At 49.3% G+C, this 27,771-nt stretch overlaps 1 protein-coding gene across 2 annotated transcripts; it reads left to right on the top strand.

The window, feature by feature from the left end:
* The first annotated feature begins 1,345 nt into the window (after positions 1 to 1,345).
* On the top strand, positions 1,346 to 27,002 carry Clcn7 (chloride voltage-gated channel 7). 2 transcript variants are annotated; one of them, XM_041676287.1, is made up of 25 exons: positions 1,346 to 1,540; positions 8,950 to 9,018; positions 10,526 to 10,597; positions 10,720 to 10,785; positions 11,260 to 11,392; positions 11,743 to 11,852; positions 12,752 to 12,832; positions 14,353 to 14,415; positions 14,519 to 14,602; positions 15,509 to 15,602; positions 15,887 to 15,951; positions 16,452 to 16,568; positions 16,982 to 17,036; positions 17,548 to 17,608; positions 18,358 to 18,496; positions 19,112 to 19,205; positions 20,800 to 20,969; positions 22,313 to 22,364; positions 22,651 to 22,778; positions 22,974 to 23,059; positions 23,337 to 23,466; positions 24,272 to 24,331; positions 24,414 to 24,590; positions 24,989 to 25,069; positions 25,275 to 27,002. In XM_041676287.1, exons 1-25 carry the CDS (start codon positions 1,403 to 1,405, stop codon positions 25,359 to 25,361), a joined length of 2,412 nt encoding a protein of 803 aa, XP_041532221.1. In that variant the 5' UTR covers positions 1,346 to 1,402; the 3' UTR covers positions 25,362 to 27,002. The 2 variants fall into 2 exon arrangements, with proteins under 2 accessions (XP_041532221.1, XP_041532222.1); XM_041676288.1 differs by lacking the exon at positions 1,346 to 1,540 and adding an exon at positions 5,102 to 5,194.
* The last annotated feature ends 769 nt before the right edge of the window (positions 27,003 to 27,771 follow it).

Here is a 27,771-nt window from a genome sequence, read left to right as displayed (position 1 = left end):
GATGAAGATAAAGAACCTCTGAAAATATTTCATGCAGATGTCAAAGAAATCACTAGACTATTTTAAGGACTAAAATAAAAATAACACACACACACACACACAAAGAAAAGAAAATCTGAATCGGCTGGGCAGAAGTGTTGTCTGCCTTTAATCCAGCACTTGGGAGGCAGAGACAGAGAAAGTTCCAGGACAGCCAGACAGCCAAGGATACACAGAGAAACCAGGTCTCAAAAGAGAGAGAGAGAGAGAGAGAGAGAGAGAGAGAGAGAGGAAAAAAGAAAAAACAAAAAGAAAGTATGAATTGCATTTTAGTTACTTTTTATAGAGCTCTTGCACTGTTGCCCATGCTAACTCCAGTCTTTTCAATATTTTAAAAAATAATTATTTTTATTTTGCATACATTGGTGTCTTGCCTGTATGTATGTCTGTGTGAGGGTGTTGGAGCCTAGAGTTTCATTACAGACAGGTGTGACCTGCCCTGTGGGTGCCGGCGGGAATTGAACCTGGGTACTCTGGAAGAGCAGTGAACACTCTTAACCGCTGAACCATCACCACAGCCCTCTCCAATATTTCTCTGTTAAATGTAGCTTTCACATCGCACCTATTTGCTTCATTAAGTGAACACTTTCTTCTTTGCCCCCTTCTACCATTCTTTGTAAAGCAACCTCCGGGACACTGCCGAGAAATTAACATTGCACCGTCTTCCTTCCTTCTCTGTCGAGTGCCACCCATGATGATTACTGTTAGTTCCGAGTTCCTGAAGTTGCAGCATCAAATCCCAATTCTCGTCCCTACATATTCAGGCTATATCTCCTAAGAACAACTTTACTGATAGAACACCGATACCAAGAGTACACTTGGTAAACTCAACCTTGCTAAAATACTGTTGCCTAAATCAACCTATGACAAGGCAACGTCACACGCACGGGCTGTCTTAGTCTCTTCGGAGGACAGAACTTCCGTGTCTGGAATGTCGGGTCTCAAAGCCTTTCCCTGAAATTACAGCAATGATGCTGCTCTTCCAGGCTGGTAGCACAGAAGACACGTGAAGCCAACTTGGTTAAGAGGGTCGATACCAGAACCCTTACAGTTAGTTTCTTTTTTTCCACATCATCTTTCTTCAGGGACTGGGCGTGCATCTCAGGATAGTCTCAGGCTAGTTCTTCTCTGGAGTCTGGGTCACAGACCACTGAAAACACTGATACTCTTCTTGAGGGGTCCAGCCTGGGTTGCAAGGACCAGCGAACCACAACTCCCAGGAGACACTGCGCTCGCCAACCTCTCGGGCCACCATCGTCGGTCACGTGGGCACCAATGGCAGATCACGTGAGTCCCAAGTGCGAGTCACGGGAACGCTGCCGGTCGGCCGGCTGTTCTAGTTGAGTTTGGTCCTCAGTGGGCCATGGCCAACGTCTCTAAGAAGGTATCTTGGTCCGGCCGAGACCGCGATGATGAGGAGACAGCGCCGCTGCTTCGAAGGACGGGGCAGCCTGACGAGGAGACGCCGCTGCTGAACGGGGCCGGACCGGCCGCGCGCCAGGTGAGGCCCGCGGGCCGGAGATGTGGCCTCTGGGTTCGCTGCGCGGTCCTCAGTGCACCGGAGGGGCCCGGAGGAAGGCCACAGCTTTCTCCTCTGTTATTCCTTTGAATCCCGGAAGACCTTGATTTTTGACAATTTCGCACCCATTGCACTCATTACGCTGCTTTCTTTCCCTCGGAACCCCTTCTTCCAGTCTAGTCCCAGAGAAATGATTGCCCTCTCCTCCAATAATCAGTCATCGTCATTAGCTTTTCAGCCAGAGCGCCTAGGACTTCTTAAATTGTTTTGGTTTTTTAAATTTTACTCTCCGTGATGAGGGTCGAGGCCAGGCTTTACACATACTAAGCAAACATACGACCTCTGATCTGCTCCCCAGCCCTTGGCTTTTCAGGACAGGGTCTCAATGGTGTAGCCCAGGCTGGCTATGAATTCATGATCCTGCCCCATTTTCTCAGGCACTTGGAAGACCTGTACTGCACGGCCGGCAGCTTTCACAGTTGAAATTGCAGAATTGCGCGTTCAGTGAGAGTGTTAGTCTCCTTTTTCACAGGAGTAATTCCAGACGTTTGGGACAGAAATGCAATGACGAGGATTTCCACACATTTTCTCTCACTACCTGATTGATTTTGAATTTGGAGTGTGCAGCCAGACGTGATAAGTAACAAGTCAGAGGCCAGAGTGTGCTCATTACCCAAAACACAGTTCATGCTTTTAAATGCTTCCTGTTTGAAAGGGTTACTAGTTTGCTTATTTGCATGCCTTTGGCTCTCCGCCTGGGTGCATTGTATTAATTTTGAGTCCGGTATTTATGTGAATCTCTTGATGTTAGTCTGTTTTATTACCGTCCTTGACCATTTCTCCTGATTTTAGAGCTGTCTGACAAACACTCCTACCATTTTCAAGGCTAGGAAGAACACAAGATCAGAATTTATATATATATTTTTTTGAGAGTGGCTTTGGGACAGGAAAACCCCACCTCTGCTGAGGCTTTTCTAGGCCCTTGAAGGTACATCAGACAATGAAAGTCAGTTCCTTGTTGCTGGGAAGCAACTCTGTTGCCTTTGAAGTGACATCTGCTTGCAAATCTGGTCTGCCGCCGGCAGCAATCAAAGCAGCTGCAGTAAAACTGCAGGGCTGTGGCAGAGCGACTTAAGGTGTTTCTGGGAGGTGTGGTTTGTTATCCCTGTTGTGAAGAAAGTAACACTGGGGGCCTAAGAGTGTTTGCTGCTCTTGTAGAAGACCTAAGTTCGGGTTCCAGCACCCAGGTCCAGTGGCTCAACTATCTGTAACTCTCTCTCCAGGGATCTGACCACCCTCTTCTCTCCAGGCCTCTACCTGTATAACATTCTCATTCATATTCTCTCTCTCTCTCTCTCTCTTTCTCTTTCTCTCCAAACAGAAAGACCTTAAACTGGTTTTAGGAAAGGAAAAGAGATTGGAAACTGATACAAGTTGAGTTTAGATTTCGCAGGATGGGATGGTTGTAGTTTTTGACCAAAGAGTTGGTTTCTTTTGAAAGAATGAGTTGATCTTTTTCCCTAAATACCATTATAGCTTTTAAATCTGCAGTTAATACAATTTATTGGAGCCGAGTGGTGGTGGCACACATCTTTAATTCCAGCACTTTGAGAGGCAGAAGCAGGTAGATCTCAGTGGGGTTCAAGGCCAGCCTGGTCTACAAAGCGAGTTCCAGGACAACCAGGACTGTTACACAGAGAAACCCTGTCTCAAAAAAAAAAAAGCCAACAATTGATTGGTTGGTGTCACCCAACTTTTAAAAAGTAATTATGGGTTGTGAGGTCTGTGTGCAGGTCTCTGAGGTGCACTAAGACAGCTTCCTTCCCTCTGGAAACAGGCCCAGCTCCGTGCTGATTCTGTGTGGGGGCCCTATAGTATAGGTGCAAAGAGCACTTTTGTGTTTTGTGCCCTATATGAATAGTGCAGGGTCCCCAGACAAGCTCAGGACCAAGAGAGTATATGATCACAATGCTACAATAGTTTGGAGTATGGCGCAGGGTGTGGAAGTCCTGTTCAGCCATATGAGTTGATTTCAAGTTTGGCTTAGGTCTAAAGGGTTCCAGTGCCCTGCTTAGGCAGGTTGAATAGACACTGGCTACAGGTTGGGAACCCTCTGCAGTGGGCACTAGAGCAGCCAGAATTTCAGGAGGATCTGAGGCCTGCTTGTGCCAGTTTTCTCATCTGTAAAAGTTAATGAATGTGCCGGGCGGTGGTGGCGCACGCCTTTAATCCCAGCACTCGGGAGGCAGAGGTAGGCGGATCTCTGTGAGTTCGAGACCAGCCTGGTCTACAGAGCTAGTTCCAGGAGAGGCTCCAAAGCCACAGAGAAACCCTGTCTCGAAAAAACAAAAAAAAAAAAAAAAAAAAAAAAAAAGTTAATGAATGTATAACACTGAGTAAGCCTATTAGAAAACTGGCTCTCTCCAGGCGGTGGTGGCGCACGCCTTTAATCTCTGTGAGTTCGAGGCCAGCCTGGTCAACAAGAGTTAGTTCCAGGACAGGCTTCAAACTTCAAAGCCACAGAGAAACCTTGTCTCAAAAAACAAAACAAAACAAAATAGAAAACAGGCACTCAATAGATACTAATCATTACCAGCAAGGGTCTGGAGACATAGAATGCTTGCCTAGCATCAGTGCAGCCCTGGGTTCAGTCTCCCGGCACCACATAAAACTGGGTGTGGTAACAAATAGCTATAATCCCAGTGTGCAAGTGGTGAAGGCAGGAGGATCAACAGTTGAAAGATCAGTGATTGATTGATTGATTGAATGGTTTTTCGAGACAGGGTTTCTCTGTGTAGCTTTGATGCCTGTCCTAGTACTCGCTCTGTAGACAAGACTGGCCTTGAACTCACAACCTCCTAAGTGCTGGGATAAAAGGCTTACACCGCCACCACCTGAAAAGTTAGTGATTTTGAAGCTGTCCTGAACTAGATGAGAGGCTGTCTCAAAACAAAACAAACAAGCTTCCCCCATACACAAAAACCCTATCAGACTAAAGGAAACCCGCCTTTGCACCTGACGCTTGTCTGTGCCCCTCTTCAGCTGAATGACATTTTGGTGCTGCTGTACTTAGGGAAAGTCTGTTCTGGATAATAGGCAGGCTCATAGTTAGAATGGAGTGTCCCGATACTGCACCCAGAGTCTTTGTGAGGTAGGCTGGTGTCAGGACCCTTTTAAAATAAGGGGGACAGTGGGGTGAGTCTGAGCACTGAACTTGATCTACCTTCTGGCTCTCTGGGGTTGTTACAGCATCTCCAGGGTTCGGTGATGGCATTGTTGCCACCTCAGCTAGTCAGAAGCAGGCCAAGCAATAAGGTAGTTGCTATAGGTAGGACAGGGTGGGGCCCTGTTTAAAGCCCAGGCCCTGCGGGACTACCTGGAGGCCAAAGCTTTGGTCTTTTTCTTAGGTGTAGGGTGATAGTGAACTAGGGAGAGGGTGAGGTCAGCCTGAGAGTCATGGTCATGTGTGTGAGCAATGGGAAGTAGAGTATTCTGTGAGGCCGATCCTAGAGCAAATGGTGGTGGTGAGGAAGCAGTCTATGTTTGCAGTCTGTTTAAATGCAGGGCATTTTTACAGGCTCTTTCTGGAAATTGCCACCAGAGACACCCCCTCTCTCAGCAGAGGAGGGACCTCAGGTGAGTGTGGGTCTGTGTTCTGCCCTGACAACTTGGCACCACAGACCATAGTCTAAGGGTGCTTTGGGAGAAGACAGGAGACCTGGAGCTATTGGAGAGCTTCGGGGGAGGGTCCTCTGATTGTCCCTAGTGGCGCCCTTGGGTCTTGCTATCTTCTGGGGAAAGCTGTTGGTTCTTAGTCTTAGGAATTTCACTTCCTCACTCAGCTTATAAGCAAGCCTCAGCCCAGCAGGTGTAGAGAGTTGAAGGACAGGGTCCTGCCGACCTGCAGGCAGCCATATAGCATCATATCCACTGCAAGCCTGTCCTATAACCTATTCCTCCCTGCTTTGGGCTGATCTGCTTGCTGTAGACCCTTTGTCACATTCGTGCGCTGTATAGTCTTTTTTTTAATGTTCCCCCACAGCAGCAGTTGGACTTTCTTAGCATTAGACCTTGGCATCTGGCAGCTGCTCATGGAGGTGGGAATGTATGTTCCAGTGAACAGTTTTTTAAAAAAATGAAGTTTTAGATGCTGGCACACACCTTTAATCCCAGCACCCAGGAGACAGAGGCAGATGGATCTCTGAGTTTAAGGCCAGCCTGGTCTACATAATGAGTTCCAGGTCAGCCAGGGCTATGTAGAGATCCTGTCTCAAGAAACTGTTAAAAACGTAAAAATAGAGCCAGGGCCGAGTGGTGGTGGCACACATCTTTAATACCTGCACTCAGGAAACGTGCAGGTGGATCTCTGTGAGTTTGGTCCGCCTTCCTCTGTCTCCCAAGTGCTAGGATTAAAGATGTGTGCCACTACCGCCCAGCAATTTTTTTATATGTGGGGTCAGAGTATCAATATAGTGTATAAGTCAGAGTTTAAGTGTCTCAGAGTGGTCCTGAACTCTCTGTGTAGTCGAGGCCCGCTTTGAAATTTTTTTTACATTTATTCTTTTTTTTTTAAGCCATATTGAATCGTTTATTTTGAAAGGCATGGTTTTTTTGAACTAGATTCAAAGCTTTCTGGAACCTGCACAGGCTATGCTGATTGGCTCTCCTGCTGTGATGGCATTCCCCACCACATCTGTACTTTCCTCCCAAGAGTCCTGAGAGGTGCCACGGAGATGCTGTAAACTAGAAATCAGCACACATCTTCCTAGAGCACTAATGCTAGTTATGCATTCATAGAAAGAAAATCAAGGATCTATTACAAAGAAATATTCAAAATGTCATTTATTCATTTTTGTATGTATGTGTGTCTGCACATATATGCCATGGTGGATGTGTGGAAATCGGGATAACTTAGAGGATTCCTTCCTCCACAGTATAGATTCAGGGAATTGAATTCAGGTCCTCAGGCTCTGGAGAGATTCCTTTATCCACTAGGCCCAGGCTTTTCATTTTTGATCCTCCTCCCTCAGCCTCTGAGTATCTAGCATTACACGTTACAGTTATGCCACCACCTGTCTGGTATAATCTTTTTCTTTGCTTTTTTGTGGGGGGTTCGGGAGGGATGTCGGTTTTTTGTTTTTTTTTTTTTTTGAAACAGGGTTTCTCTCTGTAGCCCTGGCTGTCCTGGAGCTCACTCTGTAGACCAAATTGACCTCAAGTCACAGAGATCCGCCTGTCTGCTTCTTGAGTGCTGAGATTAAAAGTGTGCACTGCCACCACCCAGCTCCTGTGTGGTATAGTCTTCCTTCCTTCCTTCCTTCCTTCCTCTCTCTCTCTCTTTCTTTCGATTTATTTATTTATAGTGTTCTTTCTGTGTGTTTGCCTGCAGGCCAGAAGAGGCACCAGGTCTCATTATCGATAGTTGTGAGCCACCATGTGGTTGCTGGGAACTGAACTCAAGACCTCTGGAAGAGCAGCCAGTGCCATCTCTCCAGCCCCTGGTCTGGTATATTCTTAAAGTTGGGCAATTAGTCTCTAGAACTTTTTCATTTTGTAGAACTGAAACTGCCTAGAGTTTTCTTCCTCCTTTGATCCCTGGCCACCACCTCTTGTTCTCTGTCCTTATGGATGTAACCATACTATGGAGACTGACCTCAAACAACTTTGCAATTGAGGATGACCTTGGATTTTTGGGGGATGAGGAGGAAGCAGAGACAGAATATCACCACATGGCTCTGGCTGGCCTGGAACATACTGTTTAGCCCAGACTGTTACATGTCTGTATGTGTACTGCATGCATGCCTGGTCAGCTCAGAGCTTTGCTCTTGTCACCTTTTTGTATGTGTGAGTGATTTGTAATTTTCTTTTTTCTGCCTGTCAGCCATCCTCACTCAAGTGCGAGGATTTGCATTTATGTTCTGTTTTGAAAGTTACCTTTTTAGTCTTTTGGTGTGGGGGAATTTTTGTTTTATGTATCTTTGAAATAATTATAGATTTCTAGAAGTTGCAAAACTGTCCCAAGCAGGCCTGAGTTCTCATCCAGTTCCTTCTAGGGTGGTGTGTTGAGTAATTGTAGCTCAGTACTTAGAGCACTGAGTTTGCCAGTTGTGCAGTGTGTCTGGATCCGGGGAACCTGTCCTTCCACTTCCTTAGTCCTGCTCAACTCTCAGCCTTTGCAGCACTTCCCCACAAAGGAGGACCAGGCACCTGTGCCCCTCCCCAGTCTGTGGATTGTTCTGCTGTGGCACATTTCTGTCAGCCTTCGTCTGATTTGGGGTTCTGCTTGCTGCTGCCTTATCATAAATTTGGGCCGCTGCTCACCAAGTCTGGGGTCGAGGTTATGTAAGCAAGTACTGTCATGCTACCCATAGCCGGCACCTCTCCCATCATCCTCTGGAACTGCTCGGGTTTCATTTCTTAGGCCTTGTGTGTCTGACTCTTCAGACCTGTGCTGTAGTGGAACGATCGTTGATGGCCTTTGGCTTGCCTAGCTCGTCAGTGATAGGTAAAACAGACTGGCCACCTGCCTCTGTTGTACCCCTCAGCCCCTGCTTCACCGTCCTTGTGTTTTCTGCCTGGTCACTCAGCGCTTCAGGACGTTTCTCCGAGGAGAGGAATAGGGTTCATAGTAAGCGACATTCCAAGAGTCCTTATGGGCTCAGGCCTGGTACAATTCCTGTCACATACACCTCGTGTACAGGTTGACTGGGAGGCAGTGACAGCACTGAAACTCCTTGAAAAGGGTTCATTCTATGCAGCAGTTTCCTTTCTGGGCCAGCACTGTGGCCAACAGACTATGGAGCTTACTTGCCTTTTCCCTGAGTTTAGCAGTTTAGGGCACTGTTGGCCCCAAAACTTTATTTATTTATTTATTTATTCATTCATTCATTCATTCATTTATTCATTTATTTTTGGATTTTTCGAGACAGGGTTTCTCTGTAGCTTTTTGGTTCCTGTCCTGGAACTAGCTCTTGTAGACCAGGCTGGCCTCGAACTCACAGAGATCGGCCTGCCTCTGCCTCCCGAGTGCTGGTATTAAAGGCATGCGCCACCACCGCCCGGCCCCAAAACTTTTTTAAAATTTTTTATTTTATGTGTATTGCAATTTTGTCTGCATGTGTATATCTATATGAAGGTCATATCCCCTGGAACTGGAGTTACAGACAGTTGTGAGCTCCCTTGTGGGTGCTGGGAATTGAACCTAAGTCCTCTGGAAGAGCACCCAGTGCTCTTAACCAGTGAATCATCTCTCCAGTCCCCTAAATGTGTATCCCAGACTGGACTTAAACTTGTGATCCTCCTGTTTCCGCATCCTTCATGTGAAGGTGGGAATAGGAATGAGTAGTACCCTCCCTTACGTGGTGCCCTCATGGCCTCTCTTCTGTTTTTAGTCTCATTCTGCACTTTTCCGCGTTGGACAGATGAACAACGTGGAGCTGGACGATGAGCTTCTGGACCCAGTGAGTCACGGTGTGATGTTCCCTGCTCCCACTAAGCTGACCTTAGTGAAGGAAAGTGGCAGGGTCACGTGGTTAGCAGCTAGCATCTCCCAGAGACAGCATCTCCCAGAGACAGCATACAGGGTGTGGATATGGTCCCTGAGGCCATGAAAGTGTGAAGAGGTGGGCAGAAGCACTGTGTGAAGGAGACCGTGGAGCACAGAGAACTTTGGGCAGGAGTGAGCTTAGGGTTGGTGTTCAGGTGAGATGGATCTCTGAGGGATTAGGAGTCCTCGGGGATGAAGAGCAGCCATTTCCTCTGATCTTGGGATGGATTCTGGCACCCCAAAACAAGTTCTTCAGGGACTAGGAGGGCATAGTGCTCTTATAGAGGACCAGAGTTCAGATCCCAACATTGATGTCAGGTAGCCCACAACTGCCTGTACTTCCAGCTCCTGGGATCCAGCACCCTCTTTTGGCCTCCATAAGTACCTGTGCTCACGTGTACGTGGCTACACATGTGCATACAGATAATAAAAAATACATCTTGAAAAAACAAACATGGGAATGTTTCCTGAGCCACCGCCTCCCCTGTAACTCGCTTGTCTTTGGTGCTGTCTGCTGCAGTTCTGCTTGTCCCTAAGAGCAGTGGTGCAGAGTGTTCTTGGCATGCCTGTGAGTGTTGGTGTCCTACAGGCAGAGCATTGGATCCCCGGAGCAGGAGTTACAGGCTAGTCTAAGACGTATGATGTGGATACCCAGAAACCAAACTTGGGTTTCTTCTGCTAGAGCAAACACTCTGATCATCCTCTGACCCCTATTTTAGCTTCTTTAGTGCTTTTGTTGTTCTTTTAGACTTGGGATAGAACCTAGAGTCGTGTGCCTACTAGGCAAGCACTGTGTCTCCCAGCTGACTCCTTTCTTGTTGTTATTCCCTTGTTTGTCTTGCTACAGAACCCAAGTTGACCTTGAATTTCCAATCCTCTGATTCTACCTCCCGGGTGCTAGGATTGTAGGTGTGCTCCACCACACTCAGCTTTGTTGAGTGTTTATAATGCTTTGTCTGTGTTTATAAGATGGTCTGTGGTCTGGCAGTCGTGGCGCACACCTTTAATCATAAGGGGGGCAGAGGCAGGCAGATCTCTGAGTTCAAGGCCAATCTGGTCTACAGAGTGAGATCTAATACAACCAGAGCTACACAGAGAAACTCAGTTTTAACTCCCTCCCCCATCCCACCCCACCCCCAAAAAATAGGATGGTCTGTGGACCTCTGTCCTGACATAGCACATCGGTTGATTTTTAGGATGTTAAACTAACTTAGTACTCCTGAAATAAACCTATGGTGTTTGCAGGGTCCCATTGGAGGATTTTTATGTCCATGTCTCAGGGGATGGTTTTTTTGTAGGTTTCTTGTGACTTCCCAGCCTTGGTGTCAGATAATACTGAACTATGGGATTTGAGACTTAGCCCCTTTTCTTCACCTTGTTCCTATTCTTAAAGAGCATGGGACTCATTTTTTCTTCCACAGGAAGTGGACCCTCCTCACACCTTCCCCAAGGAGATTCCACACAACGAGAAGCTCCTCTCCCTCAAGTATGAGGTGGGCTCCCCATCCTCCCTCCTGAGCCCTGCCCTTTCCAGCCCTCTTCCCTGTTGCCTAGCTCCACTTGTACTCTGGTCCCTGGTCCAGTAATCAAGTACCTTGTGCCCTGGTCTGTGCAGAGCCTGGACTATGACAATAGTGAAAACCAGCTCTTCCTGGAAGAGGAGAGACGGATCAACCACACGGTGAGGAGGCAGGGCTCGTGGCTTGTTGGCATGGGTGCTGGGTGCTGGCATGTAGGGCCAGGCAATATCCCTGTTCCACCCCCTCCCCAAACCTCTGGGTTCTACTGCCAACGCTTTCATGTTTTGGATATGGAGGATGGGGCTCTGAACATGTGACACCTGGCCCCAGATATTGGAAATTTCGAGGAAAGACTATAGTCATCATGGTCGATAAAGCTCTTTTGCAGATGGCATACAGTGTCTGTAATGTTAGCAGCTAGTTGTGAATTTGTTGGGAATGTTGCTTACCTCCATGTGTCTTCCTGTGGCCCTCGGTCGTCAGTGAAACATTGACTGGAGGCTGTTGTTAGCAGATTTGGGCTGAAAGCTGGACTTTGTACTGTGTGTGGTAGCAGCCCATGAATTTGCCAGCACAGCAGGTGCCTAGCTGCAGTGCCCACCTTTGAGTGCACCATGTTTCCCACCCCTATCTAGGCTTTCCGGACAGTGGAGATCAAGCGCTGGGTTATCTGTGCCCTCATTGGAATCCTCACAGGCCTGGTAGCCTGCTTCATTGACATCGTAGTGGAGAACCTGGCAGGCCTCAAGTACAGAGTCATCAAGGACAGTATCCTCCAGAGGCGCTCGCCATGGGCCACAATGGGTGGGGGTTCATTAGCAGAACCCAAGCATGTGCCTTCACAGGCAGACAGTGAAGAACAGAGTGGGCCTGGCTCTGTAGAGACTACCCCCTACCATGCATGCACACAGCTTAATGTAAGGGTTGGCTGTGTCATAGTCAGGCTGTGCGGGTCTCCGAGTTGTCTACTTAGCACTATGGCCTGCTAGCTAGGCAGTACTTGTGCTGGCCCAGGTCATGAGATGATCTGGGCCAGGTAGACTGGTCATAGTAGTGAGACAAGCAGGGCAGGTGTGTGCTCCAGAAGTGCAGAGTGCCTGTCCTTGACAATCCCTGAGACATCGACAAGTTCACAGAGAAGGGCGGCCTGTCCTTCTCCCTCCTGCTGTGGGCCATGCTGAACTCGGCCTTCGTGCTCGTGGGATCCGTGATTGTGGCCTTCATAGAGGTAAAGCCCTGTGTGCAGGAGACTGGTTACCCTAGATCCAGAGTGGGCACATGTCTCAGTGAATGGATGGCCCCTCTAGCTTACCCACCGTGGGCCCGGTTAGCTAGTGAGGATGGAGGCTTTCTGCCAGGGAGAACCCCAGTGTGAAACAGATGGGAAATATTCAGTCAGAGCGGAATACACACTGGGGCTTCCTCAGCTTGATTCCCAGTGCTATCACATATTTAACACAACAGTACAACCCTCGCCCCATCTCCTGACTCTCCAGTTCATACCCAGACCACAGGTATACCGTAACACTTACCCCATAGTCACATACACCTACATCTTTCATGGCCTTCACGTAGCTGACAGTGAGGTATTCTAGGGCCTGTAAGTTCTCAAGAGTTTGGGTAACTCATGTCAGTATCCAAGCAGAGGGGACAGCAGGACCATTCCCCAGGGAGATTGTACTCCCATCCCACAGATAGCCTCTCCAAAACACATCTTTATCCCAAGGCTTCCAAGAGTCCTCCCTTCTCCAGGTTCCTCTATTCCTTTTTGTGTGGTGATAAAAGAAGGAATAGACAACATCCAGAACCTTCTATGTGGATCTAGAGCAGCTGTCCATATATAAGAAATTCTAGTTCCTGCTTGGTACATGATGAGTGTTTTGTCCATAATGGAGTATTTCCCTCACCTAGCACACTGAGGAATACAGGACCACCAGACTCTACCCTTGGCCCTTTACACATGCCCACCAGGGTTTTTTTCAGGGGTCTCTCCATTCTGGTCTGAAGTAGGGAGAGGCCTCTACTTCTGACATGAAGCCCTTCTCCACACCTGCTTCCCATGTTTCCTGTGGTTGTGGAAGCTGATCCCCTTACTCTACCTGCTCAGTGCCCCCTCTGTCTTTCCAGCCAGTTGCTGCTGGCAGTGGAATCCCCCAGATCAAGTGCTTCCTCAATGGGGTGAAGATCCCCCATGTAGTGCGGCTCAAGGTAAGCTGTAACTGCAGTGATCCAGGGCAGGGCGTAGGATTTCTTTTATTTTTTATTTATTTATTTATTTATTTATTTATTTTTTGCTTGTTTGTTTGTTTCTGTTTTGTTTTTCAAGACAGGATTTCTTTCTAACTTTGGGGCCTGTCCTGGAACTAGCCTTGTAGACCAGGCTGGCCTTGAACTCACAGAGGTCCGCTTGCCTCTGCCTCCCAAGTGCTGGTATTAAAGGTGTGTGCCACCACTGCCCGCCAAGAATTTCTGCTGGCTTGATTAAGTCTGTCTTTGCTTGGCCCTCCACACATGGCATAAACTGTGTGTACACGATGGCAGATTATACCTCTAAAAGTGGCAAAAACTGGTCTTTGTCTGCAGTAAGTAGTGCAGGAATATGAACGTTGTGATTGCAGTCACATAGTACATGTCTGTAACTAAGGACTGTGTTCCCTGAGTATATCAGAGCCAGAGGGGCTAAGCTAGGGTAGGAGAGAACCTGCCTTTCATTCCCTATTTTCAAAATTTTCTCTCATACTTGTAATGTGTAATACTAATAGCATCCCAATGCCAGAGACTGGGCAGTTGTCAACACAGTCTACTTATTACTGGTTTTAGCATGACCAGCCTTTCTGCCTTGAGTCTGGCCAGATACTGCCTTCTATCACTGTCTCAAAAGGCAGGTGAGCATTGGCCACCTTTGATGTACTCCCTTGCCTGATATGCCATGACCTCCCTGGGTATTCCCCGGACTGGTGCCCCATAGCCAGAGAAAGGCAGTATGGTCACACTCTGAAAAGCAAGAGACCTGTGTTGCTACTCTGCCATAGCATAGAGTAGACGTGATGCTTCTGGGCACAGAACTGACTTGTTACCCATAGTAAACTTTGTGGAACACTCTGGAATGTTTTGCTAAATACCTTTGGCTACCAGACTAGGCTTAGGAGACTTCCTCAGAACCTGCATTAAATATGTTATCCTTCCCAATAGCCCCCTCCTTCCCATACCAGAGATCATGTATCAGGGGAGAGATGTATATAATTTGTTTTTTGTTTTGTTTTGTTTTTGTTAATGGGCCCAGATGACAGAGTTAGCTTTCTTCTCACCCATGACTGCCCTGAGCACCCACCAGACTCATGCAGTTCAGGGGAGTCACAGTCCCTCAGCTCCAGCCTTCATGGTTCCTGGACTGATATGGGGAGGAATGCTGGGGTGTTCATGGAGTGGGTGCTAAAATCTCCAGAGAGCCATCCTGTCAGTCCCAGCTAGTGGTTGTCTCCAAGATAAAGATGTGTTGGGCCTAATGCAGAGGCACAGTCATAGGGCAAGGTTGAGGCCCTCCCTCAGGACCCCTTAGGGATATCAACACTAGATCTCCCAAGGAGCCCTGGGTGCTGTCCTGCGTTTGTGGTACGGATGGTTGATGAATGTGTATTCTCAGCAGCAGTGCGGCTTTTCTTGAGCTCTTGGGACTCAGGCATGTGTCCAGCATGTTTATTCAAACTCTGCATCTTCCTTGTTTCCAGACGCTGGTGATCAAGGTGTCCGGTGTGATTCTGTCTGTGGTAGGGGGACTGGCTGTGGGAAAGGTAAGAACAGAATGAGTGGTATTGGTTCCTCCTGAATCTGAGATTCTTTGGGAGCACGCCCATGCATGGCCTCTGAGTACTACTGATTGCTTTGTGCTCCTAGGAAGGGCCAATGATCCACTCGGGTTCAGTGATCGCTGCTGGAATTTCACAGGGAAGGTCGACATCGCTCAAGCGAGATTTCAAGGTGAGTCCTTCCATGCACACATGTGGACTAATGATTCATAGATGTGTCTCAGCTGGTCTCCTGTCCACGCAGTCTTCATCCAGACCTCTAGATCTCCCTTAACATCTACTTCCTGTCCCTATCTCTGACTCTTAAGGACAGCCTGGTCTACTCCCAGTCCAGGTGGTTACAGACCATGTGGCCTCTCTATTGTCAGTCCCTAGGACTCTGGCATTATATGCTAGTGTGATTCTGTTGGAAAGAATCTATAGCTCTGACCAGCTTCACAGAGGGACAGTCACTTGAGGAAGGTCAGAGCTTAAATGGCTACTCAGGTGCACGCTACAGTTTTGTCATGTTTCTCACTGTTACCAGCAATAAGATGGGCAATTACACTAAACTCCTGTGTTGATGAGTCTATAGCTGCCTTTTGAAACAGTCACTCTGTATAGCCCAGGCTGGCCTTGAACTTAGGATTCTGTCTCAAGGCTTCTGAGAGCTGAGGTGCCAAAGATGCACCACCAAACCTGGCTGAGCAATCCTTTTGAAAATCAAGAATAAGTTTAGATTTTTCCACCCATTGGATTTTCTCCAGTTACTAAGGTAGAGCTGGAACAAGGAGCTCATAGACTTGTGGAGAAGTTGGGTCACTGTCACAAATGGAATCTTGTACTTATGTTCTCAGCTGTGGGTACATGGGCACCCCCAGCTCTCCTGTTTTCTTCAGTATCTGTAATATTGCTCTCCGAATCCAGTAGCTGCTGCTGTGATTATAATGATGAGATTATTAGAAAATGGCCTTCTGCCTGATTATCTAGAAAAAGCGCTCCCTGCCTCTTCCATCTCTTCTTTGGTCCCTTGGTAGGACATGTTTCCAGCTTCCCTTCCTGTGAACCTCCTTCAGTACCCTCTGTCTTTCTCTTTCAGATCTTTGAGTACTTCCGCAGAGACACAGAGAAGCGGGACTTTGTCTCAGCTGGAGCTGCAGCTGGAGTGTCTGCTGCATTTGGAGCCCCTGTGGGTAAGGAGGGGCCAGTCCCACCTCATCTCTGGCTATGCCCTTTGGTGCTTCGTGGTTGGCCAGGCTGGGGAAGCAGGGCCTTTTTGTAGGCATGGTTCTGATGTTTGTTGACAAGTGCCAGGTGGGAGTTTAGGCAGGGTCTGACAGCCACCAGCTGTGGCCTGGTACCACCTAGCAGCTTCTCTGTGTCATGTCTTAATTCCTGGGGCCTCTGTTGGGCGTTGGCAATGGGCAGGCTGCCTTTCGGCCTGGATGGCACTTTAGTCCTGCCACTTGCCTTCTAGGTGGGGTCCTGTTCAGTCTGGAGGAAGGCGCCTCTTTCTGGAATCAGTTCCTGACGTGGAGAATTGTAAGTTCATGAGGAAGGCGCCCCGGCCAGGGCGGCCACACTCTGCCTCTCTCTCCCTTGAGGACTCTCCATAGTCAGTCCATCCTTTTGCATTGTAGAATCCGCCAGTGGGTCCATGTCTCTGCACCTGTCCCAGGTGTTCTTAGTGCTGGGAGCCCCAGAAAGACTACCTTCTCCTATATACTTGATTGGTTTGTCTGTAGAGCAGCAGCACCGCCTTTGCCCAGCCAAGCAGTCGACCCAGCCCCACTGGAAGCCCCTTCCTTTTGTCTTAGATGAGGTATCCAGACACACAACTTTCCAAATGACAGGAAGTGCCAGCCTCTATATGGCGTTCAAATGAGTGTTCTGTATAACTTGTAGATGTGGCTTTGAGGGGCTTGGGTGGATCTGGTAGAGCTCTGAGGACGCTGAGTACTCAATGGACTGGGCAGGGTTCTGAGGGTGCTGGGCACACCAGGCAGGTCTCTGAGGCTCTGGCTTCTCTCTGCCACCCACAGTTCTTTGCTTCCATGATTTCCACGTTTACACTGAATTTCGTTCTGAGCATCTACCATGGAAACATGTGGGACCTGTCCAGCCCTGGCCTCATCAATTTTGGAAGATTCGACTCAGAGGTAACTTGCTGGCCACATTGTCCCACCTTACCTTTTCTGGTGCTACCTTAGAACCCTCTTGACTGAGACTTGAACATTACTTTGGGAAAATCTAATTCTTAGCAGGGATGTTGAGCTCTTGCTTGTCAGTTCAAGGAGCCTGTAGCGCTCTGGGAGTGTGAATAGGGCTTTGAGTGTACCACAACTGCAGTGTGAGGTAGCTCCAGTGCTAAGTGCCAGGCTGCACACGCCACCCACACCAGCTCGGCCATGAGGGATTATAAGGTCTTCTCAGAGACCATTTATCTTACTTATGGAACCTCTGGTTCTGTACAAAAGTGCTACCAGATTCATTGCACATAAACAGAGTTCTATCCAGTCCAGCACTTTAAACAGTAATTTCTCAAAGCCTTTGCTTTTTCCCCTCTGTACAGAAAATGGCCTACACCATCCATGAGATTCCTGTTTTCATCGCCATGGGTGTGGTGGGTAAGGACCCCTCCCTGTAGCATGGACCAGAGTCAGCCTGTGTTGGGGAGGATGGACTCCCAGCTCCAGAGTGGCACAGGTCTGCAGTAGCCTTGTCATGGTCTCCAGTCCTCACCCTTAGGTACCGCCCTGCTAGAGTTCTTATGCAGATGCATGCAGGGTGGGCACCTCAGAAAGACCCCAGAGCTTTAATTTTACTGAGGTAAAGCTTGAGACCTGGTGTGGCATTCCCTGGCGGCCAATGGGGACTTTACAACATCTGTGTTCTTACCCAGAATGGTTCACATTCCCCCTTCCTTTTTTTTTTTTTTTTTTTTTTGCCCCTCCTAGATTTTTTTTTTCTCCCATGCTCAGCTCATACTGCTCTGTAAGAAGCTGAGTGGAAGGCAGAGCAGCCTTAGTGGTAATGCCTGGGAAGCCATCTGATAGTGCACCCTCACCAGGCCTTCCCACTTCTGGGGGCCTCCACTGCCCTCCCTGTGAAACTAACATTAGTCTCTTCTGGTCACAGGTGGCATTCTTGGAGCTGTGTTCAATGCTTTGAATTACTGGTTAACCATGTTTCGAATCAGGTGAGAAAGAAGCCCGTTTTGTGTAGCAGATTGACAGGTGCAATCCTACTGGGTGCAGGAAATGGACAAATTGTAGTGGCCTTGTCAGTGAGGGTCCTTTCCTGAAAGTCTCAAGAATGTGTGGCCTGGATGAGCGGTGGTGATGCCCTCAGGAGTCAGATGCAGGCAGATCTCTGTGAGTTCGAGACCAGCCTGATCTATAGAGCTAGTTCCAGGACATCCAGGACTGTTACACAGAGAAACCCTGTCTCGAAAAACCAAAAGGAAAAAGAAAAAAAAAAAAGAATGTTTGGCCTGGGGTAGAAGGACAAGAAGTGGAAATAGGGGTCAGGAAGAGGCTGGAGAAGAGTTCAGAGACAGAGTGTTCCTCCCCTGAGAAACGTTCCTCGGGTCTTGAGGTCTGTGAAAGTTAGCAGATGAAGTTTGTCCTGAAGAGCAGAGTCTGCCTTCTGCCTGGGGTGCGGCCTTTTGCTAGAGAAGAAGTGAAGGCACCGAGTGTCTTCCTGATGTTTGTACTGGCCTTAGCCGCTGTGGCGGTGTAGCAGGGTTGGTAGTTACTGAGAAATCTACAGCCATAGGAAGAAAGAGAACCCCAGGAATCTGGGCTGATGGATCATTAAACCTGGCTTGTTTTGCCCTCTCATCAGGGGAGTCTGAGTCAGTTTGTCATGGTAACTACCAGGTGCAGGACAGGTGAGGCTACCCCCGATCATCCCTGCAGCAAAGTCCACCCTGGCTTTGGTCTCTAGGTACATCCACCGGCCCTGCCTCCAAGTGATTGAGGCCATGCTGGTGGCTGCTGTTACAGCCACAGTTGCGTTCGTCTTGATTTACTCATCTCGAGATTGCCAGCCCCTGCAGGGGAGCTCCATGTCCTATCCGCTCCAGGTAGGCATAGGCCTTGGCTGGCCCTATGAACAGGACCAACTCTCCTGAACTCTAGTTTCCCCGAGGTAACAATACTAGTAGACTTTAGATTTGTTCTACATGTAGGGTCCCATAGTAAGCTGAGGCTCTGTTTCAGATGCCTGGAGAATGGGTGGTGGTACTAGACTGATGTCACATAGTCGTTTCCAGACACCTCCTGGAGGGAGCTTTAGAATGGGACCGGGTTTAGATTAGAGAAGTTACTGTATAGAAACCCTATAGGGATATTTGTGGCAGCTCATAAGAGCCCCAGACAAAAGCTGATTCTCTCCTTAGGCAAACAAATGATGTGTCCCTCCATGTAGTAAATGCACTCATCTGAGAAGACTGGGCCTACTGATTCCCAGGGTCAGTGTCCAATCGTTGATTATGAGGCATAGCTCATGAAGCTTCTGGATAGCAGGGACAGATGGACCTCCAGAGAGGTGATCATACTAGTCAAATTTAAACTTGGGCTCTGTGTTCTGAGGCCAGATCCTGCCTGTGCTCTCCAGACTCAGGGTACATGGGCACTCAGCAGCACAGAGTCTGCCCTGTGCCATCTCTCCCCCTGTGTCCTTTCTCTCAATTCTGCAGCTCTTCTGTGCAGATGGCGAGTACAACTCCATGGCTGCAGCCTTCTTTAACACCCCTGAGAAGAGCGTTGTCAGCCTTTTCCATGACCCACCAGGTATGTGCAGTAACGTGTCTGGGACTTACTAAGGACAGTGGGCACGTTCTTGGCCCAGCTGGGCCGAGGAATCATCTCTGGTATAGTGAGGTGTACTGGAGTGCAGGAACCAACATCGCAGAGTTGGGGACATGGGGTTACACAGTTCTGTAGGGTACCTGGTGGCCAAGCACCTGGAGAGGGACTGACTGGGATCCCCATCTTCTCCTTTCTTCCTAAGGATAGTCACCTGAGTCACCTCCATCGCTCTCTCCAAAAGAAAACCTAGCCTGATGACTCCATGCCCAGACCTTTCTGGCCTCAGCCAAGCCCTATACACCATGCCCAAGCCGAGCTAAGCAGCCTTAGGCTTGTGTCTCCGGCCCCTCCCCTTCAGTTTTAGTTTGTTTTCTGTTACTGTCAGTGGTAAAACACTGACCAAGCCAACTTGGAAAGGAATGGGTTTAATTTAGCTTATAGATGACACTGCATTTTCAAGGGAAATTGAGGCAGGACCTGAAGTGTTCCATGGGGGAACACTGCTCTGTGCTTGCTCAGCTACTTGCCTTACACCGTTCAGTCCTATCTGTCCAGGGATAGCACTGCTCACAATGTGACGGATACCCCCATGTCAATTAGCAGTCAAGAAAATGCCCCCACAGACATGCCCACAGGCCAGTCTGATGGAGGCAGTTGCTTAGTTCCCTTTTCACAAGTGTGTCATGTTCACAACTGAAGTTAACCATGACATCCACCCTACCCATGGGTACAGTGTTTTTAATTGTTTCCTGTCATAAGGCTACTGGGAACTTCCCTATTGGGGGTTGTCTCTAGGAAAGTATCATGAAAGTTAATGGATAAATTTGGCATAGAATAAGCCGCACATGAACCTCCGCTAACCTCAGTAATCTGTGCCGTGGTGCTCTTAGCCACACAGACTGATGGCGCATCCTCCCACCCTGGCCTTCACATAGACCACGTGGTTCCTTTCGATTTGGCCTTCTCTGCATCCACACCTCAGCATCTTGTCTAGGAAGGACATACCTCCCAGGTCTTGGAGTTTGATCACTGATCACCGGGAGTGGTTTGGGGACCCAAAGGGACACGTCTTAGTCACCTCTCACTTCTGGTGTGTTGCTCATTGTTGCAAGGCTCCCAGACTCAGGCCGTGCTCAGGCTCAGGGAGGCTGTCCTAGTGCAGCTGGCATATGTGAAGTAGAGCAGTCGGGGTCCAGCTGAGCTGGAAGTCTGCTGCTGGTCTCAGGAACATGGCTTCCTCTTCATCCCAGACGAGGGCCTCCACATGGGGCAGGGCACATTCACTTCAGGCTGACAGTTGTTCTGGGGAATGTGATGCTCACCTGGGGCCTGAGTGGGCCCTGAATTTGACACCTATGCTGCCAGCTTGAGGCCACCTTGCTCTACTTCTCACCATCACTTCTGACTCTGGGGACCTACCTTTCACCTGGAGAAGCTGAGAATGCAGAGCTTTCTGGGACCCCTGGGAATCGGGGCTCTGGTGGCCTGGTTCTCAGGATGGAAGCACATGGCAGGCAGGACATCCCTGCACAGACCTGAATTCCAGCTGAAGCTCAATGACCTTTCTTTTCCCTAGGCTCCTACAATCCCATGACGCTAGGCCTATTCACCCTGGTCTACTTCTTCCTGGCCTGCTGGACCTATGGCCTCACGGTGTCTGCTGGTGTCTTCATCCCATCACTGCTCATTGGGGCTGCCTGGGGCCGACTCTTTGGCATCTCCCTGTCCTACCTCACAGGGGCAGCAGTAAGTTGGGGGGAATATCCCAGAGCCCCACTGCTCAAGTATTCTGGTGACCCAAGGGGCTAGAACAGGGGACATCAGGGTACCTAGTGCAGGTAAACAAAAGTTCTGATGCTCTCGAATAATCACATCACGTAATTGGAGACGTGTGAAGAATGGGAAAGGGCCGGGAAGTGGTGGTGCACGCCTTTAATCCCAGCACTCAGAGGGAGGCGGATCTCTGTGAGTTTGGGGCCAGCCTGGTCTACAAGAGCTAGTTAAAAAAAAAAAAAATATATATATATATATATATATATATATATGAAAGGAGCCCAGGTCCATCCAGCACTGAGCTGCATGGAGGCCTCTCAGCCCTCCTTCCCTAGCTGCTGGTGGAGCTCGGGGTTTTAATCTGTGTTTTCTCACTTGAGTCATTTGAGTAATTAAAGATGGGGTAGCAGCAGGACTCCTATTCCTGCCCTCGCCCATCCTGATCTCCTTTGGTCGGGTTCTGTCTTTGAAGGTGTGATTCATAAGAGTGATGGCTTCGAACATCAACAGTTCAGTGGAATTTATTAGGGGCATCCCGAGCTCTTCCTTCACCCACTGTTACTCAGTTGTTTACCCTTCCCCAGCTCCAATAGCCTCTAGTTTCCTTTTTGTGTCTGGGCTTACCTGTTGCCAGTGTTTCCTAGACACACAGTGTACACCCTCATGTGTCTCTGCAATCTTCAACTGACTGTGATGTCCGTTTAATTCATCTCTGTTGTAACATGTCCTAGAATTTTTTTTTTTTTTAAGATTTACTTATTATTTATGTATACAGTGTTCTGCCTGTATGTGTGCCTACAGGCCTGAAGAGGGCACCAGATCTCATTACAGATGGTTGTGAGCTGCCCTGTGGTTGCAGGGAATTAAACTCAGGACCTCTGGAAGAGCAGCCAGTGCTCTTAACCACTGATCCATCTCTCCAGCCCCTGTCCAAGAATCTTTTTTTTTCACATCTGGAATGTCTTTCCTTGGGTGATCCAGTGTGTCTGCATGGGCAATACATACTTTTGCCCTGCTGTCCTTCTTCGTGTAGGTTCCTCAGCGCAAAGCAAGCCCAGACTTGTGAACTCATGGGTGTGGGCAGGTGGTAGGTAGAGTCTGTATACCTTGTCCCTATACAAAGTACACCTAGCTTGAGTGTTAACACACAAGTTGTAGTGGAGTACACTGGAGTAGGTGTTCTGCATGTGAGCCATGGAATTCACTGCTGTGTGTGGATCCGTAGGCCCAAGCATAGCATCTTCACTGGTCTCCTCCGGTAGATTTGGGTGATGGTTGCCACTGTCTCTGATACCTATCCATGTTGTGTTACACAGATCTGGGCAGACCCGGGTAAATACGCCCTGATGGGAGCTGCTGCTCAGCTTGGTAAGCCCCAGCTCTTGCCCTGTTTGGTGAGTGGGCCTCACTTGTACCCTGCTCACCCATTTTGAGTTCCACCAAGGCTACCTTTTGCCATTCACGTGAGCAAAATGGGAAGTGAGGCAGGTGAGGTCAACAGCCCCATAGCACAGCCAGATGGTGATAGTCAGGGCCCAGCAGTAATGATCCTTGCTCTGGGGTCTGGAAAGATGGGTGGGTAAAAAGATTGCAGACATAGCAGAGCTGGGGATCCTGTGTTTAGAGGGATTGGGGCTTATGACTACCCCTACAGGTGGCATCGTGAGAATGACTCTTAGCCTGACAGTCATCATGATGGAGGCCACCAGCAACGTGACCTACGGCTTTCCCATCATGCTGGTGCTGATGACTGCCAAGATTGTGGGCGATGTCTTCATTGAGGTATGCAGCATGTCCTCTGCTTACTCTGGATGCCGACCTTGTAGCCTGACACTGGGGTTTGAGGGACCTGCAGAAGGAAGAGGGCTCATTGAGCCTACTCCCTTCTTCAGGAGTAGGGCAGTGGTGGGGCCCTGAGGGAGGCAGTGTGCCTTAAGGTACCCTGGGCAGTGTCCTGAATCATGACTCTGTACCCAGGGTCTCTATGACATGCACATCCAGCTGCAAAGTGTGCCCTTCCTGCACTGGGAGGCCCCAGTCACCTCGCACTCGCTCACTGCCAGGTATGGTCAGCTGACCTGCTAAGCTCTCAGGTTCCTGGGTGCTGTGGGAGGACATGGACAGGGAAAACACTGAGTGCCTGTGGAGAGCCCAGGTACCAGGTTCTCACTGTAGCTTTCCATGGCTGTTCTCCCAGTGCCTGGGAAAAGGGGTCTTGGGGTCCCAAGTCTTACAGCTTGTCAAGTATTGATATGATAAAAAAGCTCTTAAGGAAGTACCTCGACAGCATGTTGTATAAATGCCACTGAGATCGTATTTTTGGGTTGGGCCTCTTGGCAGGGAAGTAATGAGCACACCTGTAACCTGCCTGAGACGGAGAGAGAAGGTTGGCGTCATCGTGGATGTCCTAAGCGACACAGTATCCAATCACAATGGGTTCCCCGTGGTGGAAGATGTGGGAGACACCCAGGTAGTGTGGGCACCTCTCTGAATATCAGTTTCTTTTTATTTTGTACCCTGAGCAGCATATGTTGGGGGAGTTCATCTTGTAGTTCACCTGAACAAGATACCTTTTTTTTTTTTAAAGATTTATTTTCATTTTATTTATGTGTTTTGCCTGCATGTGTACCAGCTGCATTCCTGGTGCCTGCAGAGGTTAGAAGAGGGTATTAGATTCCCTTGGAATTGGCATTACGGATGGTTGGAAGCCACCATGTGGGTGCCTGGAATCAAGCCCAGGTCTCCTGCAAGAGCAACAAGTGCTATAACCACTAATCCGTTTTTCCAGCCCGTGAACAGGAAATCTTGTGTTGCATGTAAAGTAAAATCCCTTTCTTAGTCTCCACAGACTACAGGCCTCGTGTAGTTCTGACTGGACTGGACTTCTCAGTCATGGTGTTGTGGCTGTGGCATCTGTCGGGAGGTGCTGCTGGGATGTGAGCCCAGCTAATGTTTATCCCCTTGCCCAGTTCTTACTCTGCTGGGTTGTGTTGGATATTGGCACTGGAAGGGCTTGAAAGAAATGTGAGAAACATACTTGGCTTATGTCTTGCTACCTGTTGATTCCATTCTTAGCAGCTGGCTTCCATGCTCTGCTGGCAGAGTTCACCCTGTCTCAGATACTTTAGGGATTAGTAGGAGCATGTTGGAGAGATGCCCACTTTAAGGCCTGTGCTTCGAGGTGGACCACTAAACAGCAACCATGGGCCAGTGGAGAATCTGGCCTGAGTTTCCCACTGCAGTCTCAAGGCCTCTGACTCTTTCCTTTCCTGCAGCCAGCCAGGCTCCAAGGCTTGATCCTGCGCTCCCAGCTCATCGTGCTCCTGAAGCACAAGGTGTGTCCAGCAGTCCATGGGTGGGCATGTCTTGGGCACCATCCTTCACAGTGACACACACGTGACTGGCTGCTGCCTGCAGGTGTTTGTGGAGAGGTCCAACATGGGTCTTGTGCAGCGGCGCCTGAGGCTGAAGGACTTCCGTGATGCCTACCCACGCTTCCCCCCAATCCAGTCCATCCACGTATCCCAGGATGAGCGGGAGTGCACCATGGATCTTTCTGAATTCATGAACCCCTCTCCCTACACAGTGCCCCAGGTACTTATTGACCTGAAGGAAGCAGGGGCAGGGCTGGGGTATGATTGACCTCCAGGGTCCCAGCTTGATGCCTTGTACACTTTGAAAAGGTGGTAAAGAGCCTCTGGAATCTTTGGAATAACTGCTGCCAGGTAGATAGGAGGCTTCCAGGGGTTGTGCATGTGGGCCTTGCTGCCTGGGGTGGACCATTTGGCCAGAATTCATCAGGAGCAGCCTCAGAGAATTTGGGCTTCAAGTAGCAGTGGGCCTAAGAGAACCCTCCTAGCAGCACACAGAGGCTTGGAGTCAGGCATGGAGGGGAAGGGATAGCTTAGGACCCTGGAAACACCCGGTTTGGGGGAGTTGAGCCTCTTTTCCACAGTGGGTAAGTGTGCTAATGGCAGTTGTCTACTTTGCAGGAGGCGTCTCTTCCTCGAGTGTTCAAGTTGTTCCGGGCCCTGGGCCTGAGGCACTTGGTGGTAGTAGACAACCGCAATCAGGTGAGGCTGTTCTCTATTCTGCTAGAGTGCTGGAGCTGGCTCACACTCTGCTTCCTGTATCCCTAGTAGGTTGTGGGTGGGCATTTGTCTTGTCTGTCTCAGAACAGTGAGCCTATGGCCTAGCCTGGTGTTGCACACCTACTTAGCACCGTATGTAGAGTATGCCATCATATGGAGCAGAAGTAACCTGGTGTTGTTTCTGCAGGTGGTCGGGCTGGTGACTAGGAAGGACCTGGCAAGATACCGCCTAGGGAAGGGAGGCCTTGAAGAGCTTTCCCTGGCCCAGACGTGAGGGTTGGCTCTACCCTTGTGCAGCGGCACCCGAGCCCCTCTGCACCTCCTCCCAGGGTCCCTGGTCTCAGCCAAAGCCTTGCCCCCTGGGCAGTGCAACAGCAGGAGCAAATGCCTTCCCTGAGCCTGGCTGGTGTGGAGGCCAGACCCTTTGTCTTGGGCAGTTGGTTTACATCGTCAGCACTTTCTTTGTTCCCTGAACCCTTCACCCCTTGGACTTGCCCCTCTCCTGGGTTCCAAGGATGAAATGTGCGATCGCACCCCTTGTGGCTCACTTTTCAGAGCCGATAGAAGCTGGTGTGTGTGTGTGTGTGTGTGTGTGAGAGAGAGAGAGAGAGAGAGAGAGAGAGAGAGAGAGAGAGGGAGAGGGAGAGAGAGGCAGACAGACAAACAGACAGACATGAGCTACTACCTATTGCTGTTTCTTCTCTGGCTCTGAGCACCTATGCTGTGGTTGTACTACCCACACTAGCCAAGAGCTAAGAGCTTCAGCAGCAAGGGCATGAGGAGCTATACAGCCTGGAGCAGGCTCTATTGGGGAACCCACATGTGCTGTCTCATGTCTTTGTCTAGAAGATGGGGAGACTGGTTCTGTGCCTGGGGCTTGAGAGCTGAAAATCCCATGAAGATTGAATCTGAGTCCACCCACATCTGCCCCAGGCTTTCAGAGCTGGGGGTCATGACACTGGACCACAACCGGAAGGCAGGTCTTTCCTCAGCACTTAGGGCCCTGCTGTCCATAGTGACTTGCTTGTAACTGTACTGTATACACCCTGGGCATTGACCTCCCAGGACCTGGCCAGCTAAAGGTGGCCCTAAGATGAGCCTCAGACTCCCTAGGGTGGTGGCTCTGTGAGCACCAGAGCCATGGAGCCTCACCTCTAAACCCTGTATTGTCAAAGCTAGCGTCACTGAACCAAGCTAGATCTGACATGCATCAGTCTCCTTCAGAGTCTTCTCCCCAGGACACTTTGTAAAGATAGTTGCAGTATCTCTGGCACATGTCTGTCACAAGGCCGCATGGGTCCTTCTTTGGAAAGTTGGCAGCTGCTGCCTCTCAGTTGTCATCCTTCCAAAGGAGTGAGTGACTCTTTCTTCTCTGAGAAGATGGACTAAGTATGTTGTTGAGTTTGGATATGAGAAATGAGAGATTCCTGTCTGCCTAGGGTTCAGCATTCTGGGGAGTCAGGCACGCAGTATACAGTATGGTAATAAACTAGTGCAGGTGGCACCTCTATACACAGTAGCCTAGGGCCCAGTGGAAGGGTTGTTCAGGGACCCTGACCTCATCCCCTTCTCACAGCCTTGCTCTCAGGCTCACTACAGGTTTCTGTCACCTGCTTGGATGACATCCTGTCATCAAGCCTGGGCTTGCCGGGCTCTGCATAACAAGAAGTTGTAACTGACCCACCTTGCCTGCTCCACTGGCCCTGGTGGGTAGGTCTTCGTGACAAAGCCAGGGGTGCTCTGGATTGGGAGGGGCCATATCTAAGTTTGACCCAAGGAGATGAAAAGCACTGCACAGGGCCTCAAAGACTTGGTACCAAAAAAGCATGTGCAATCTGTCCACAGTTCTGTGTTGGCTACATGTTGAAATGATATTTTTGGATATATTAGGTTAAATAAAATAATCAAACTTTATCTCTCCCAATATTCTCATTGTGACTCATGGGAAGGCTGAAACCCCAGTGGCCTCGTCTGTGACTGCCATCCTACCCTCTGGGTATCTGGCTAGCTGTGTCTCATTTGCTTAGGACCCTCACTTTCTGCTCTATGTGTGGGACACAAGGTTCCTGGACAACCTCTTCATCATGATCATAACCCAGTAACTCCAGAGCCAGAGGAGGCCCTTTTGCAAGATGGATGCTTCATAGTCCCCCCACATCCTTCCAGGAGCCAGAAGTTAGGGAAGCCACAGGACAGGGTAGATGAAGACTCAGGTTCCACTGGCAGTTGGCCATGAAGTCATAGGGTTCTGTGAGAAAAAGAAGGTTCTAGACTAACTCAGCTGTACCTGCCTCCTTCAGCAAGATTCACTGAAGAGGTGGGTGGAAGGGCAGGAGCCCACTACTTCATACTTAACTGCTCTCAGGGGTCCACAGCCTCTCCCGACTCATCTTCTCCCAAAGGGCCACAGTCTCCACTCCTGACCCTGTCTTCTCCCCAAGATACAGACCTTTCCTCTTGACCCTCACTTCCCTAAGTTCTACAGCCTCTCTAAATCCTTTCCTCCTCTGATCCAAAGCCTTCTCTTCTGTCCTTCAACTGATCCCCAGTCCCTGCAGCTTTCTGGCCTGGGAATACTTGCCTCCCTCCAGCCAATCTCAGCCATCCTGGCCTGGGTGTCTGGCTCTGGACATCCACAGAGGCACTAATGCCATAAAGCTGGGCTACAGGTAGTGACTACTGGT

Source organism: Microtus oregoni, unplaced genomic scaffold (genome assembly GCF_018167655.1).
Source record: "Microtus oregoni isolate MIOR12 unplaced genomic scaffold, Mior012 000027F_ref0000203, whole genome shotgun sequence".
In the NCBI taxonomy this organism is placed as follows: Eukaryota; Metazoa; Chordata; class Mammalia; order Rodentia; family Cricetidae; genus Microtus; species Microtus oregoni.
Note: the sequence above shows the minus strand (reverse complement) of the source record. Positions and strands in the feature narration are given on the sequence as shown.